The sequence below is a fragment of the Anguilla rostrata genome, chromosome 4, assembly GCF_018555375.3.
Source record: "Anguilla rostrata isolate EN2019 chromosome 4, ASM1855537v3, whole genome shotgun sequence".
Lineage (NCBI taxonomy): Eukaryota > Metazoa > Chordata > Actinopteri > Anguilliformes > Anguillidae > Anguilla > Anguilla rostrata.
In genome coordinates, this window is record NC_057936.1 from 28,123,954 (window position 1) to 28,140,751 (window position 16,798).

The 16,798-nt window shown below is 37.6% G+C and overlaps 1 protein-coding gene and 1 long non-coding RNA gene across 3 annotated transcripts in view; one reads left to right on the plus strand and one right to left on the minus strand.

Moving 5' to 3' along the window:
* Window positions 1–5,883: 5,883 nt before the first annotated feature.
* The window catches only part of LOC135253118 (uncharacterized), a 96,203-nt gene continuing 85,288 nt past the window's right edge, over window positions 5,884–16,798 (plus strand). The window contains exon 1 of the long non-coding RNA XR_010329539.1: window positions 5,884–5,926. This is a non-coding gene — a long non-coding RNA (uncharacterized LOC135253118). The remainder of the gene's footprint in view (window positions 5,927–16,798) is intronic.
* LOC135253116 (regulator of G-protein signaling 5-like) lies at window positions 10,097–14,506 on the minus strand. Of its 2 annotated transcripts, XM_064332013.1 has the most exons (6): window positions 13,523–14,506; window positions 12,077–12,122; window positions 11,896–11,985; window positions 11,656–11,717; window positions 11,154–11,320; window positions 10,097–11,040 (listed from the first exon to the last, which is right to left on the minus strand). In XM_064332013.1, exons 2-6 carry the CDS (start codon window positions 12,118–12,120, stop codon window positions 10,834–10,836), a joined length of 570 nt encoding a protein of 189 aa, XP_064188083.1. In that variant the 5' UTR covers window positions 12,121–12,122; window positions 13,523–14,506; the 3' UTR covers window positions 10,097–10,833. The 2 variants fall into 2 exon arrangements, with proteins under 2 accessions (XP_064188083.1, XP_064188082.1); XM_064332012.1 differs by having other exon boundaries at window positions 12,077–14,506.

The following is a 16,798-nucleotide window of genomic DNA, read 5'->3' on the forward strand; positions in this document are numbered from 1 at the left end:
TGTTCTTTTTGTTTTATACCTCCCCTTATGTAAAAAAGCACATGTGAAATTTGCCTTTTCCCATGTGAAAATCACAATTTCATGTGTGAATTTAACATTATCACGTTAATTAAAATATTCAATTGTGAAACGAAAATGTCACATACAATTTTCTCATGTGAAAACAAAACATGTGACTTTAAATAGCATTGTTACCTTTTCCCACTCTCATTTTTTAAGTGGAATAATTTTTATAGTTCACGTGTACTCCTCACATGTGGTTTCTAAACATGTGATTTTTTTGTAAGGGTCCAGACAGGACTGTCAGAAAGTGTGTGTGTGTGTGTGTGTGTGTGTGTGCTTAGTATAACATGAATCTCTCTGTCATTCAACTTTGATTTAATTTTTCATACAGGTCACAAATCTCCTAAAATACAGTGTCCCTATTTCTGCTGTGGCATTTTGATTTTCCATTAACTGCTGAGTCCAAAGGGTCAATAACATGGATCAACTTGTCTTTTAGATCATGACTACAGAACAGGATACAATGCTTGTATTTCATTGTGAAATAAATATCTTCTCCAAATGTAATTGTGAAAAGACAAGGCTACTTTACTGTGTAATGCTCATTTCAATGCAAACCAAATGCCAAAGTACCTGAAAAGTATATGCTTTTTGTTTTCTTGATGATGATATCACCCTCTGGATTGAGAAACTGCAATTACTGCCCCTCAAAATTATAGACATGGGAGCTCTTTGCGTAAGTCTCACAAGAAGGTTTATGTCACTTGGTGCTACAAGAGTTCATAGATCCTAGACAAGGTAGGACAAAAATAGATCTCCGTGTACTGCATGAACATTAGTTTGCTAATGCATTATTTTAAATGTCAAACTTCCTTGAGAACACTGGTTTTCTTCTTGTCCAATAACAAAGCTATTGAATTCACCAATGCTTATAAAAATTATATTCTGAGTTCATGAAAGCTTGCTCATGCTTAGTTTGCCACAATTAAGCGCAGAAGACCTTTATAAATACTGTCACTGCCACTGCTATTTATTGACATTCAAAGTTTATGGGATGGAAAAGGGACAGCAGAAAAAACACTGATAGAATACAGAGTGTGTATATCAAATGCTTCTGAGCAGAACAAAAGGCAGTGCCAGCGAAAGGAGAGGCTTATCTAGGAAAGTTCAGGCTTTGTTTCATGCCATTCCAATTTAAGCTCCACCCATCTGCAACAAAGCACGGAAAACGGGTGCGAAACATAACTAACTGAGGGAAGGAAACTGTCACGCAAAGATCTGGAATTTTTCCATTATGTACCTCTTATGTAATGAAGATGCAACCAAAAAGAGAGTACAGAAAATCATGAGAACTGGCAAAATAAAGATACACGTTTGTATCCAACACAAGACATATTTAAGGAAATGGAATAGTAATGAAGGAGCCTTTATAGAATTACAAAAATAAACTGTGCAACTGGTGGGTTCATAATTGGTTTTATAGGCTTATTCTCTCTCCTCAACTACAAGACAATAACAATTTTCTGACTGGTGCAATTACAATACTAGGGACTGGATGTGACAAGACAATTGTTACAGTAAAATGTATTATATCTGGCCTTGCTACCTCATTTTTGTGTCAATTTTCTGCATTTTGATGTCACATTATATCACTGTTGAAATGTCTATTGTAAGGTCCTCGGGCATAGAATAAGGTCTCACCGGGCAATGCATAACTGTGAATATAAAACTTCCAAATATGGCATTATTTCTTGCTATTTTTGTGTTTTTATATGCTGCTCATTATGCATAACACACAGAGTAATTACATATAACTGCCCTGTCCCCGGGAGCAAAATCAAATACGGCATGCTTGCAAGATGCCTTTGCCAAACAGGAAGGGTATTGTAATGGTAACACTATACTAACATCAAGTTATCAATGATCTCCAGTCTAGTTCTAATCTGGGGTTTTGTTTTGTCTACCGTTTCATTAACCTCATAGACTAATCCACCACTGATTAAAAATAAATAAATAAATAAATAAATAAATAAATAAATAAATGCTAACAATGTGAAGTGGATTGCCCGTGGTCAGGCATAAGGCAATTTAAAATTAAAGTCAAGGAAGCCATTATGAGGCTGAGAAATGAGAAAAACAAAACAGAGACATAGGCCAAACCTTAGGCTTTCCAAAATCAACAGTTTGGAACATCATTAAGAAGAAGGTTAGCACTGTTGAGCTCAGTTATTACAAAGGGCCTGATAGGCCGTGGAAGACCTCTACAGTTGATAATCAAAAAATTCTCACCGTAATGAAGAAAAACCCCCAAACACCTGTCCAACAGAGGCAGACGTGAATAGTCAGTGACCACTGTCCACAGAAGACTTCTGCTAGGGAACTACAGAGCCTACACTGCAAGATGCAAACAAATAGTTAGCTACAAAAACAGGATGGTCAGCTTACAGATTTCTAAGAAGTTGCCAAAAGAGCCTGCAGAGTTCTGGAAACTCTGGTCTTGGGGACAGATGAGACCAAGATTCACTTGTGTCAGAGTGGTGACAAGTTTGGAGGGCAAAAGGAACTACTTGCAGAGCATAGCAGCTGATAGCAGCGGTAGAATTAATTCTGAAGTATCCAGAAGCATTTTATCTGCTCAAGTTCAACCAAATGGTTATAAATTAATTGGACGGCGCATCATCCAACAGCAAGACAATGATCCCAACCATACTGCTAAAGCAACAAAGCAGTTTTTCAAAGTCAAAAACGGGAAAATTCTTGACTGGCCAAGTCATTCACTGAATCTAATTGAACATGCGTTTCATGCTGAGGAGAAACTAGCCCCTGAAACAAGCAGGAGTTGAAGATGCAGCAGTACAGGCCTGGAAGAGCATCACCAGAGATATCTATGGGTTACACATTTTAAGTAGTCTTTGCAAAGGATATGCAAAAATTATAAAAAATGACTACTTTTAAATAGGCGAGCTAAGTATAAAAACTGTTGTAATTTCTACATGGTGAAACCAAATGGTACAAATACCAAATACGCTTAAAGAAAAGCTAAAAATGTTCACTTTAACCACATGTGAATTGTTTGATTACAAGTCTAAAATTGTGGAGTACAAAGCCAAATCAAGAAAATACAGTATATATTTGTCCCAAACATCATGAAGCTCACTGTACATACATGCAGCACTGTGTCATGACTAAAAAGCTCTTTTCAAGAAGTGGATTACTTTCACCAAGAAAGCTGTGATGTGATTAAACTTTGGGTTCAATGTATCATGGAGTACGAGCACTGGAAATTACTGGAAAGTAGCATCATCCCTTTCCACCAGGGACAGACAGCAAGATATTTCCCACGCTTTGAGTGCAAGATGCAACGGATGTTTTCTTGTCTTGACTTGAGGAGACCAATGTGATTTAATCTTTCACCAGTCATCTGAATTTATGAAGGCCACAGTGAACCAAACCACGTAGCTTATTATGCTATGCTGCACATGGTATGCAGTGCTGCAACCTGTTCATTGGTGGTGGAGGGTAACAGCAGTGCGTGTTAAGAAAGAAACAAAATTTCTATAATAACAAATGAATATTCAGTGCACCTCCTGGAATGCTTTGTCCATGTTCTTGGTTAATATGCATCAGGGGAATCTTCGATTTTCTCAGTCTGTTCTTGGAACATCCATCTGTAAACCATTCCAGGGTCTTATGTTCTTGAGCCAACTGAAGTATAACAACCAATACCAAAAGCTATTCAATATAGCTTAAATATATGAAATATTATGATGCAATTAATTTTTAAAAATAATTTCATTTCAAGAAACATTTAAATTTTAATTAAAACATCCATGGTTGGTGACTTATGAGAGGAGGATATGACAACATGTATTAATCTGATAAAGAAACTAAAATGAGACAAATAGCTAATTGCTTATTAAAATGTAGTTTGAATTGTTTTTCACAGTCCATTACTAAAAATGTCAAAAAATGCAAAATAATACAGGAAGCAGACTCAATAGACTGGTCCCATCTGATAGAATCTAGATGTCACAGAAAATGAATTTTTCAATTGAAACCAAATGACAAGCATTCAAAATTTGTTGACTGTGTGAGTACAGTTCTAGAGCTCTCCAATATGGGATAATTGTCATGGTCATGAAAATGATGTCTGTCCTATGCCAAAATGTCACATTCTATCCATCTCACTGCAAACTACCTGCTGTCCGTGACCTATTGAGATTTCTCAGGGGGTGTAGCTATTTTATTTTATTTATTTCTCAAATGTCAAATGCTTTCCCTATATCTGGCATAAATCAAGTCCAGCATCAAATAACTTTTTGCTTTGGTGGTGCTTTGCTAACAAAATAGGAAATAGTTGCTAGAGAAAAAATAAAGGCCATACCTGTCCTGAGGGTACAAAATTGTCTTGCAGGAGTTTGCCGATGAGATGGGCTGTGAATGTGATGGGCTCTGAACGGCCATACTGCCACTCTGGGGCTCATTTCATGAAAGCAATTTGAGACTTACAGATTGCAATATCTTGTCAAAATGTGTTTCATGAAAATGCATCGATTGCAAATTGCAAATAAAACTGTGATGACTACTAAATTCGCTAAATGGCATTGTGTGAGTGTATGTGTGTGTGTGTGTGTTACTATATATACAATGCATTGCATGTCCTGACTGTACAGGGCCTGTATACTAGTATACTGGCATAGACATATATAATATAGGTGCATGCTCTTGCTGAAATGATGGTAGGTCCTGCCCTCTGTTGCTTAGAAAATGTAACTGCAATTCTAATTCAGGCAGTATACTCTTATGAACCATGTTGAGAGCACTTACTTATCAATGCTCCTGTTAGTGAGCATTTAACTTTGCATATACTTGAAAATTAATAACTCAATGACATACAGTATTATAAAATAGATTTGCTCCATGTAATTTTGTTGCCCCATGAATGGAATAACTTTTGCTCACCAGCTGCTCACAGCAAAAAAATTATATAAAGTGAGCTCCCTTCTATTTTGGGACAAAGACATGTTTTTTCTTGATTTGTCTCTGTAACTAATAATTTTATATTTGTAATAAAACAATTCACGTGTAGCTAAAGAGCACATTCTCAGGGTATTTTATATACTTTGGTTTCACCATGCCTTGCGATAGATTAGCAGCCTGTCCAGGATGTATTCCTGCCTCTCACCCAATGTATGCTGAGATAGGCTCCAGCACCCCCTGCGACCCTGCCCAGGATAAGGAGGTATAGATAATGGATGGATGCACGGATGGAACTCGGTAATGTAGCCTACAAGCTAGTGGTAATCCTCACAGCACATTCGGAATATATGAAAACATGTATTATTGATTATATCAAAAAAATGTCTCTGCCTTGTTTTAATTTCCTAATTTTACAATAGTATTTATTTTGTAATCTTGTATCTTTGTTAAAAGGGTGGTCGGTCAGCAGATTTTACAGTGAACTTTGGCGATGAGATTCAAACGTGTGCAACCCAAGTGGGGCGTTTTATTTACAAAAGACCCCCCAACTATTATACAAACGTTTATATACATAAATAAAAGAATCAGTGCATCAACTGTACACACGCAATTACACCCACCTACTGCCAGCCATAACAAATGACCTGGTTATATACTACACATCAGATATACCATTTTCACACAATATTCAATTATCTCAGAAGAAATGACAGTATATTTTTACGCATATAAATCATTATACACTATATTATCAGTTGCTACTTTATATCTAATAATCGCATATCTAAATGGGTACGAGAAAATATTACCAAAATCACTTTATGGTCTCCCCCCGTATAAAATAGCCAATTCTTCTTGTCCAGCGCTTCCAATAAAATTGCACAGAATCGTGCCATTCGGATTACGTCATTCCAGTTTGAACACGGAACAAACATAATAAACGGTTAGTAGCAACTCCTAAAATTTCGTTTATTGAACATGGTATACTAAAATAAATCTATTTAATGTTTGAAACCAGATGTGTATGTTTAAGTGATTTGCAGTACATTATGGTGGTGAACAGAACAGAAGCGAATGTGTTTTAGTTGACAAACCGGCAAACATAAATGGTGTGCACTACATTTATTAAAGCGGCGTACTCGCGCCAAACAACCGCTTCCTTAAGCAGATACACAGTTAAAACTTGATAAATAAAAAAATAGTGTCCTAGCAAGAACGGAGGTTTCGCTCTGTTACAATCCTGTTTGTTCGTTTTATTTGGCGTTGATCTTATCCTCCAGTGTGAAGCACTGTGCATTGTATGAAACACAATAAGTAAAGTTTGACCAGTATTGGTCTAGAATAGCCTATAAAAATGTACCAATGCAATGAACTGTCCTCTATGTTGCATTTTTCCTTACAACTAGAAGCCGCTGTTGAACTTTTAACATTGGCAATAGGGGTTTTGTCTATCCTAGATGCTTAGAAATGGACATGAACATGATTTGTTGACATCATTAGTTTTTTTAAAATTATTTTTATAGGCATGTTTTCCTTTTGAATTCTTGAGGATGATGGTCCTCCTTGTCCTCTGTGGATAGACCTCCCATGATATGAAACTATATAAGCCAGTGGTCTCCAACCCTGGTCCTGGAGAGCTACAGGGTCTGCTGGTTTTTGCTTTCACCTTAAAATCAGACAAAAGCTCACAAGCAGTACTATAGCTAGAACGTTTTCACTACCCAAAGCTAACGGGCCAAATGGTACAAAAGGAGAAGCAGTCTATCTGTCACTGACTTTGCTCCAGGCAGTGATATGAGCTTAGAATCTACAGACATGTATGCAGTTTGATATTAAGACACTAAACTTCCTTTTTGCTATCAAATATGTTAAGAACATTAAAAGTCAAGTTTAAAGTGAGCACAAAAGCAGAACAATTAGTGATCAGTGAATTACCTTTCTTTTGACCTGTATGCGTGATTGAAAAAATGGGTGTTTGAACATTCCACTTTATTTTTAATGTAATAGTAAGAATTCTAATTATAACAATAGTAGTAAGTTAGATTTATCTCTACGATCTGTAGACAGTTGATCTTGTACACACCTGAATATGAATATGCCCTCCTCAGTATATGCTCTCAGGAACAAAATGTGGCTTTGCCTGTAGATGGTGGTGTTCTCCTTAATATGTACATGACATGAGATGCATCATGCCACTTGTACAAAGGATCCTGACACATTCACACACACTCACCATGCATTTTTTATTTGTTGTCATGGCCAAATACTAAGTAGATATTGTATTTGCTTCTGACTTGTGAGGAAAAAAGTAGGGTGTTTAATGAAAAACAAAAACATATTTATTCCATTTTGGAAATGCCTATTTTGCCTTCTGGGCTGCTGCTTTTCCAGCTTCTCCCATGCAAGGAGCATGGCAGCTGAAATGTCTGCCCTCCTCTGATGCACTCACTTCCCAGCTAGTGACAATATTTAACAATTTAATCATTTAGTCAGAGCTTTTTTATCTGAAAGAAATGCATATCACATGCTAATCAAAGCTGAAAAAGCTAGAGATAAGCAAAGTTACTGTTATATAAGTGCTAAAATTAAGGTGCATGCCTCAAGACCTGTGAAATGAAGGTAGAAAAGAGCTTGTTTTTCTACAGCCAATTTTCATCGGTTTTCTTCATCAGTCTTCTGAACTGATTGGAGAAGGTTATTCCACCATTAGGAGACGAGGGCATAGAAGACCTGGGGCCATGAGCTGCTGAGAGCTCTAAGAGATGGGCCAGCCAGCTAATGAGAGGATGCTGAAAGGAGAGGTCTGGTTGTAGTGTATGGTGTGACCATTGCCTGAAGATTGGAAGAGGCCGTGTACCACTCGTAGCTTGGCATGCCAGTGTGAGAGATCTGAAATGAATGCGGCCAGCCAATGGAAGCCACTGTAGGAAGTTCAAAAATGTGAAAATGAATTCAGGCAGGTTTTGTGGGGGTTTAGACCAGGGTCCATTGTAAAGCTTATTGCGACATACAGAATTTGATTTTATTTTGATTTAGTCCAGGGACTGGCTGGACATGTTTATCTGGAGAAGCTCAGCTGGTGATCCAGGGTCATGCTAATGTGAGTGGGAGGGAGACACTGTGGAGCCATTGACAGTGACTGAAGCATCAACCAGCACAGAACCATCTCTGTCTTACCCAGGTTGGGCTTCAAGTTGTGGAGGGCCATCAAGGTTGAAAGTCAACCAGTCATGCAGAGAACTTGCGTATTAGAAGGAGAAAATTATATTTGATTCAAATCAAGATTTGGGTGTCATCAGCATAGCAACAATACGACACGTCATGAGCAAAGATAACTGTACCAAGTGATCTAGTGTAACGAGAAGAGGAGAGAACCAAGCACTGTGCCCTATGGGACACTGGTCCAGGGGAAGAAACAGATCCCCTGTACCTGGTAGGATTGATCATGAAGATGAGGCAAATGATAACCATTTATTAAAATGCATTTTTAAGCTGAGTTGTGTCTAGATAGATACTCAACAAGCCAGTGGAAATTAGTGTTCATAGTCCTGCACCTAAATTAATATGCAAACAGCCTCATAATAAAAGCATATGATATCCATTTTTAAAGGACACACACACACAATATTATATACTCGTGATATGCTTATAGTTTTCATAAAATTATCTCTGCTTGATCTTCTGCTCAAACATACTGTAGCTATACATGGAATGGTTTTATACCTATTTTACTCTTAATCTTGTTAGACATTCAGTCAGGACAGAATGATTGTAAGGTTTCAGACCTCAGAAAAAAGTTACCATTTTGAAATGCCTTCCTTATTCCATATATCATTTAGGAATAATTCATGTGTCTGGTATTAATACTCTTCAGAAAATGGGTGCATGATGCTTTACATCACAGATAATGGTGGTGACATAAGGCATTCAGCAGAAGGGTTGAAAACAGTGAGAAACATGATTAAACAGATGTGTATAATGGTAGATATGTGCTAAACTCTGCAAATGATGGCCACTGAAGAGATTTGCTTTTTTTTTAATTTTTTTATTTATTTAATTTTTACAATATTTTCCAGTTGAAGAAAAACAAGACCTATAGTCAGGAGACAATGATTGAGCATCATTGCATGATTGCATTTTGCGAATATGGGTCATGCTTGTATTAGACAACCATGATTGAGTTATTTTTTAATTCATTTTATTTTTAGAAATTAGCCAATGTAATAACATAACTGTTAACTAGCAAACCAGCTGATTGGACAGGGGCAACATTTGCTTGCAAATGGAAAAAAGCGAGCAAGCTCATTTTCCTCATTTATAGAGAATCACTTCTGTTGGCAAAACTTTTTTAAAAAGCATATTTTAAAACTCCAATTAACATGACCCTTCACAACTGACCTCCTAGCTAGCAATTCAGATTGATGACCACAGTTGATGCACATGGTGCCTTTTTATTGCTTTTGCATTCTGAGAACATCACAATTCCACAGTTTCACAAATAGAATGAGCCAAAGCTGCTGCATAAAATGTATTTGCTGAAACAGAAAGATTTGCCATTCAATATTTCAACAGCTGACCTAGTACTTAATTACTTAAGTATTATTTTGAAAAAAATAAATTGTCACTGCACATTACCGTCTAACCACAATGTTACATGCAATCCTGATGAAAAGAACTGTGCAACATTATGAGTGTGTTTACATTATTATTGCATGAATTTTTAGCATAATGGACAAAAGGTGTTTTGAATTGTGAATTAATGTAAGAAAGTGGAAAAGATAAAATGAGAACTAAACAGATGTATAATGTGAGGACAGGGTTTGTTTTTGTTCTATTTTACATGGCCAGTCTTTGTATGAGCAAGCATGTATGGCTAATGCTGTTCCTTTTATTAATCATATGCTCACATAGCCATCCACGCTGCTATCCAATTTACAATATTTACTTTGAAAATGTATATCAAGTTACGAGATGCACAATAGCTTTTGAGAGCTCAATTTATAGCTACACTGAAGAAATATGTAATAGGACAGCACAAGTGTCCTATGATTTGGAAACAAATATTTTACCTTGGTAACACAGTAAAGTTAGTCAGGCATCAGTATCTACCAGGTTCTGTCAAACCATTAGTGCTTTATTATGTCTAGTCGGAAACGTTCCATTATGCAATCACAGTAACAAAATTAAAACTGGGATTGTAAAGTTGAAAGCTTGGACTGCACTGCACCAGATGCTACTTTTGTTGGAGCACTGGACTTATTTTTAGTCTTCTTACATGCATTCAAGTTCTAAGTAATACACATTGTTAATGTTAGATGGTTCAAAAGATTAGTTATTAGATTTATCCCTTTTAGAAAAAAAATTGCATTTCATTCACTTTTGTTTAAAAATGTGGTAAATAAACAGTACCCCTGTCTAGTAATGTTAAATACTTGCATAATGCTGTGTCCATATTTTCATAACTGACATGGAAATAATAACATTTATATTTCATAAATGTGAGTGGTTCTCCAGGTCTACTCTCCTCCGATTTCCACCCATCAAATATTCACAGAATGCCTCCTAAATGGTCACTCGTAGTGACAAGTATACTTTTTAGCCTTTCTCCTTTCTCATGCTCTGTTCTCAACAAGATGTCACCACATCGCTGGTGCAGAGCACAGCCTCAGTGTTACAGAACTCTTTGGTATTTGGTGTCTGACGCCGTTATAAACAGGCACCTGAGATCATTGCACTGAGCCTCTCGTGGCAGGGCCAGTGTCTCACATCCTCGGTGAGTGGCCCTGTCATGCCTGGGCATCTCTCTTAAGGAGATGCATTTTTCCTGGTCTGACACATGCCTTAGCATCTTCAAGAGCTTGTCTTCGTAGCATGCCACTGCTGCCAGTTGCTTTGGGTTTTAAGGAGGTCTTGGTACGCTGCGGACCTCAGAAAGCGTGGGTAGCAGTCTTTCTCCATAAGGGTGTATATTTGGTGCTGAGCTAAGTCGAAGCAGGTCAGGGTAGGCCGTTCTAAGTTGCATTTTGTGACACATCTCGTCTCATGATCAATATTGACCTGGGAAAAGAACAGAATAATCTGTTTAGTGTACAATATCTGCCAGCTTAAAATCATACATTCAACAAACACACCAGGTTACTGGGAATTACTTGCAAATGAGTTATGATTACCTCTTGTGGTGCACCATCCACTATGAATTCATCATAGATGCTCTTTGCCTCGGCTGACAGTGTGGCAGAGGACTTGATTATTCTGTATTCCTCACAGGCTAGGTAAAAAGCAAGGTTTTCCTCACTGAACTCAGCCATCAGGAAAGCTCTAAAGGCAGACAGTCCACCTGGTAAATGAAGAATATTGATTGTTTAATAAGTTGTCAAAGAGCGATTTACAAATTTTTTTGGGATGGCATACAGCCTTATGGTTAGATTCCATCGTTTATTAAAGATACATTTCCAAAGATAAATAAATGTTTCACATAGAAATATTTTTTAATTTAGAACTACACATCTGTGGATCTCTAAAATCACTTGTCAGTAGCAGGAGATATTATATATATATATATATATATATATATATATACACATATATATGAGATTGCAGATTTTTCAATGAAAACTTTTTAAAATTTAATTTAATTTACAAAACCAAATTACATCAAAAACATTTACTCACAATTATTTGACAAAAGTTTTTCAAAAGAAATCCTGCACGTGAGGGATTCCTCGTTGGTTGACCTATACACATGGATACATACAGTGAGCAGGTTCAAATGTATTTGCATTAGGCCCGTATACTGTGAAAAACATACTGGCACTGCAACAATATACAGCAATAAATTAATTATTCATGAATATATTTTTGAGTTTCATTTACATTGAGATTTTTTCATAATAAAACATCAATCATCCTTGCCTTTGTTTTTTAGTTTTGATTGAGTGGCCCAGAGCGCTCCGATCTGGCTTCTGGAGAAATCTACATAAGCATGCCTTTATTCCCTTTGCCCTAAAATGAAGATTTAACAAGTTATATCTTTGTATTCATATCTCTGAGTTTATCCATGCAAGCTAGTGAGCCCTTAACATAAGTGACTCACCTCTCCAGGCACGTGGATGGTAGGGATGCAATTCTTTTGCACATTACTGTTGGCAGAGAAAAAAGGATGTATTTCCTTGAAGCTGGTGGAGTGTTATCAACAGTGTCTCTCAAACTGAAGAACAGGGAGTTTATATTTGGCTGCCAGCAAGCCGTCATCAGCTCAGTCAGCCAATGACACGGTTGGAACAGAGTAGGAACTTGCTGACAGTGATGATAAAGCTTGATTATATTTATCTATGCCATTTCAGTGTCCCTTTCATCAAATTATTTTCCTATTTTTGCTGGGGGTTTTTTTTGCATTTCAAAAAACGTGTTATTCCAGAACAGAAAGAAACTATTTTATGAATGATTAGGAATGATGGTGTGAGGGAAAAAAGAGAGGTACTGCTAGATATTTCTGATCAGCTGACACTGGGTGCTGTTCTCCTGTTCAATGTTCTAATGATCAGTGACTTAGTAATATAAATCGACAAGAGGAGAGACTAGTCTACAGGCAAAAGAAAGTGACCACACAATGACTAGCCTTTTCAGATCCTGTTCTGCTCCTTCCTCTGGAAATGGATAGATGTTGGTCTTATATAACTGGATGTGTGTTATATTTATCTGGATTTGGAGTGTGTGTGTGCGTGTGAGTGCATATCACAATACTAAAACTTCCGATGACCTCCCAAATGATTTAAACCCTTGATAAAAATGAGCAAAGAAGTTAGGGTTAGGGTTAAGATTTTGATTAATAAGCAATAGCTTTACAAAAAGAACAATGCCACACGTATTCACACCTTAATCAGTCCGGAAGACTCATTGGCTATCTCCTGCAATGCCTAAAAACTTTTCAGACTACATCAATATTTCTATTTAAACAAACAAACAAAAAGTCTGACAAACAAACCCTTCCCTCCCTTTTGTGTACAGGTCTTCAGGCTTGCAGCTTTTATTATTGCAACTGTGCCTAAGTTAGTGGTGTTTGCTTACCATGTGAAATGCATTTTTGTAATAGTATGGTATTTTCATTGTTTATAAAAAATGTTTATAAAAATTGTGACAACAGTTGTACAACCTTATGGCAACCATTTAACAATTTAACAGAAATTGTGCAGAAAGGTTTAGCTTAATGAAGTAGAAAAGCAGTGATCCCATACCCATCTGCAAGTATTCATGTCTTTATCTTAAAATAACAAGTAGGCAAATAGTTTCCATTCCATCACCTAGAAATGGTGATAACTGTAAAAAATGTGGATATACTGATCTTGTTAATTATTCACCTCACTCAGCACTTTCATGTTAGTTTACATGGACATTTTACATATCGAAGAAAAAATTACCAAATAATTAAAGACTTCAGCAGATGTGTACATGAACATGTCCAGGAACATGTGATGCATCATTGGTTAACAGAAGAGGAGAATCCCCCGAAGAGCCTGGGGGAGACCAGCTACAAGCTCACCTTTTAATAATCATGATGTCAATCCACATATGCCCCAGCACCCTGCAAGATTTAACACGACATCTTTATGAGGAGAGCCAGAATGGAGGGCTGTAATAGCTGTCCTTGAGCTGTATTCAGGTAATGATGTTATTCCCATACTGCAGCTACCCTCCTGTGTACTACTTACCAGCAAAAGAGCACAAAGGGGGAGGAAGTAGCTGATTTTTTAATGCCATCTTCCTCAGATAAATAAGCCACCAGCTGACCTCGAAAATGTCATCGGTGGAAGTAGCACTGATGCATGCGTGTCTGTCTGCCTGAGACTGTGGTAATGGGTCCCCTGCTGTCATAAATCATAGGGCATCAGTAGGCTGGTGGCAATGGCTCTGATTCAGCGGTCACAAAGCTTCTGAACTGTCTTTCTTTAGAGCCCACCTGCAGTGTTATTTTAACAATAATTATTTGTACAACTAATTAATCATTTAATCTCAAAAATAAAACTTTACTTACTTAAAGGTGAACATGTATAAAGCCAAGAAACAGACACTAGCTGACATTTCGTTAAATGCTGGGTTTATCTGCCTTATCTGTGTGCTTGATAACACCATAAATTGTATATACTTGCCTAAGCAAGTCACTCCTCTGTTGAATCTTTCTTGGGTTCAGTCAGAAATTCAAGCTGTGTCCGAATAGTTTTTTTGCTTAGGAAGGTTCCTAACTGAATGAAATGACCCGGAAATATCTAAGTGGCAGCCATGATAAGAGCTGGTCGAATTCTCTAAATGCTAAGGAAAGGTGCTTCAATGCTTCCTTTCTTATCTCCTTTAGCATAGGGTACACTGGACCATCCTTTATAAAAGGAAAGAAGATAATGCCGTCCCACAATTCCTTGCGGCAGCAACATTTAAAGCGAAGCACCATTCGGCCGTTCACGAAAACAAACGATCAACATGACTGAGTTGTGTGGTGGTTCTTAAGCTAGGCTATTATATGCATAGGCTTATAATCAGATCATAATCAGCATATTAACCATAACACAGAAGTCTGTCTTTCAAGAAAAAGGGATATGAGACGTTTTTAGCCAGATGGTGTTTTTAATTCAACATGTTTGGGATTACAGATTGGGATTTACTCATTGGGATTTATGTAGATAAATATGAGTGGAGAGGAGGGTGAGCGTGAGCAACCATTCTCAAGGTGACAACCATTTCGTTTCACTTTTGTGTCTGGTAGCCTATATTCCTTTTTTATTTCAATTCCAACCTTGGTAATGAAGTAATATTTTTCACTGGGTTGTCCAGTTAACATAGCCTGCATGAAACAACACGATAAGAACGCACAGGGCGAAGTATCTAAGATGCGCTTTTAGTTTCACCACGGCAGACCCACGTCAATAACATCCGCCGTCGCATAATTACGTAGGCTAGTGTAAGTGCAGTCGGATTCTCTTAGCACAGCATTTAATGAAAAAAGTTATCAAACACCTATATCCCCAAAGCTCATTTTTGTCCTCAACGGTTTCCGCCGGTGTATTGCAAGTCCGGCGGCCCGCCGAGCCTAAGTTGACCCCCCGCCGGGCCTAAGCATCGGGAAATAAAAAAATAAAAAAAGTATTTTAAAGATGTTTTTTTAAACTACAGTTACAGTGGGCTCACTGTGACATATGTTGGTTAAAACGTGAACGCACTAAAACAGCAGGTTTGAGATCAGTGTTCTTTACCCTCATTGTGCGTAACGTGAATGACGTTCAACACTGGACGCTTCCAACTACCACAAGCTAACGTTACCTAGCAAGCCACCATTTCTTATTTAGTAGGCTGACTAACCTTGTTACAAACTTCCGCGTTATCACTTAATCTCGTTGGTAAGTAGGCATACATTCTTTTTATATTAACTTAAGCAGTGTGTAGGTAATGTTAAACTAGTAGCATCCATGTAACGTTCGATACATTGTAACATTACATGACTTATTAATAGCCATCGAAATAACAACTTCACTTGTTTATTAATAATGTTAGCTCGATGACATTGATGTGCACAACAAAGTTGTCACAATTTTTTTCCTGACCGTGAAAACTGCCGGACTTGTTTACATTTTGGACAGACGGCTCCTAAGTAAATCTGACCCCTCTATCGTTGTTTCCGTCGCAGCACTTTCGACACAAAAAAAATCGGAAAATCCTAAAATTTCTTCTTACGGTGAAGAGTGCCTGACCGGCAAACATAGAAATGTGTTAACACAGCGGCAAAATTAGGCTATATCTAGAAATACCATCTTTGGGGAAAACGCTATGGTTGAGGGTCAGGCACTCTTCACGCATACCTGCAAACTAGTCGCTTTTCAGCGAAATTCGCCGTTTTGAATCCAAAATAGGTAATTTGTGTGATTCCTGTAGATCCGATGAGTTTTTGAAATTGGGGGGGGGGGTGGTTAAGTGGTTAACCTAGAAAGTTTTCACCGTTGGTTTCTGCCACAATCAGTTAGTAATGACCTAATAACTGTTACACCACCGCCGTTTGTGGTGTTCACTCGCTGGGTGACGCTGTCATAAAATTTTCCCTGACCGTGAAGACTGCCTTACTTGTTTACATTTTGGACAGATGTGGCTCGTGCTAAATCTATCGCTGTTTCCGTCTCAGCACTTTCGACACAAGCAATATTGGAAGCGCTATCCTAAAATGTCTTCTTACCGTGAAGAGTGCCTGACCCGCAACCGTAGTAATGTGTTGACACTACATTTTACGACAACGCTAGCTAACCTTTCAAAAGTCACGTTAAACAAGTAGAAATTGACGCCATGAACAGTGATTAACAAATCTACCAAGTATTTTAATAATGGATTTGCAGGCGTGGATTTCGAATTATTTGTATTTTCTTGTAGACTATTAAGAGCAATGGAGAAGAGCCAACGTCCTAATTGTCAAATGGTCTGTACCCACCGATTACAGCAAAGTGCTAGTTGTTTTTGGCTGGACCGAAGGGGCAACAACTTTCCTCTATTAGTGAAGCCTTTTACCCCAGTGGCTACTGCGTGAACTGCAACGCCTGGTTGCAAAAAGAACTTGAAACCCCGCCCACCGAATGAGAAGAGGCCAATTTTTTCAGAGGAAATATAAAGTCAATACATTTTTTACACAAGAAATGATGTTTTAACTAGTTAATCCCATCCCATGTAATGTCTCCACTGTGTCTGATTTTTAAAAATAATTCCGCCAAAATTCCCAAATCTGGGTTAATTTCAGAGCGTGCAATGTGGCTTGTCCTACTACCGTATGGCCATATAAGGATTTCCC

Excerpts from the sequence above, each read along its gene's own strand:
- LOC135253116 (XM_064332012.1), bottom strand. The coding sequence starts at position 12,234 with ATGACGGCTTGCTGGCAGCCAAATATAAACTCCCTGTTCTTCAGTTTG. Across the intron at positions 11,986-12,076 it reads CCATCCACGTGCCTGGAGAG|GGCAAAGGGAATAAAGGCAT; the intron begins GTGAGTCACTTA and ends TCTTCATTTTAG. Across the intron at positions 11,321-11,655 it reads AAAACTTTTGTCAAATAATT|GTGGACTGTCTGCCTTTAGA; the intron begins GTGAGTAAATGT and ends TTCATTTACCAG.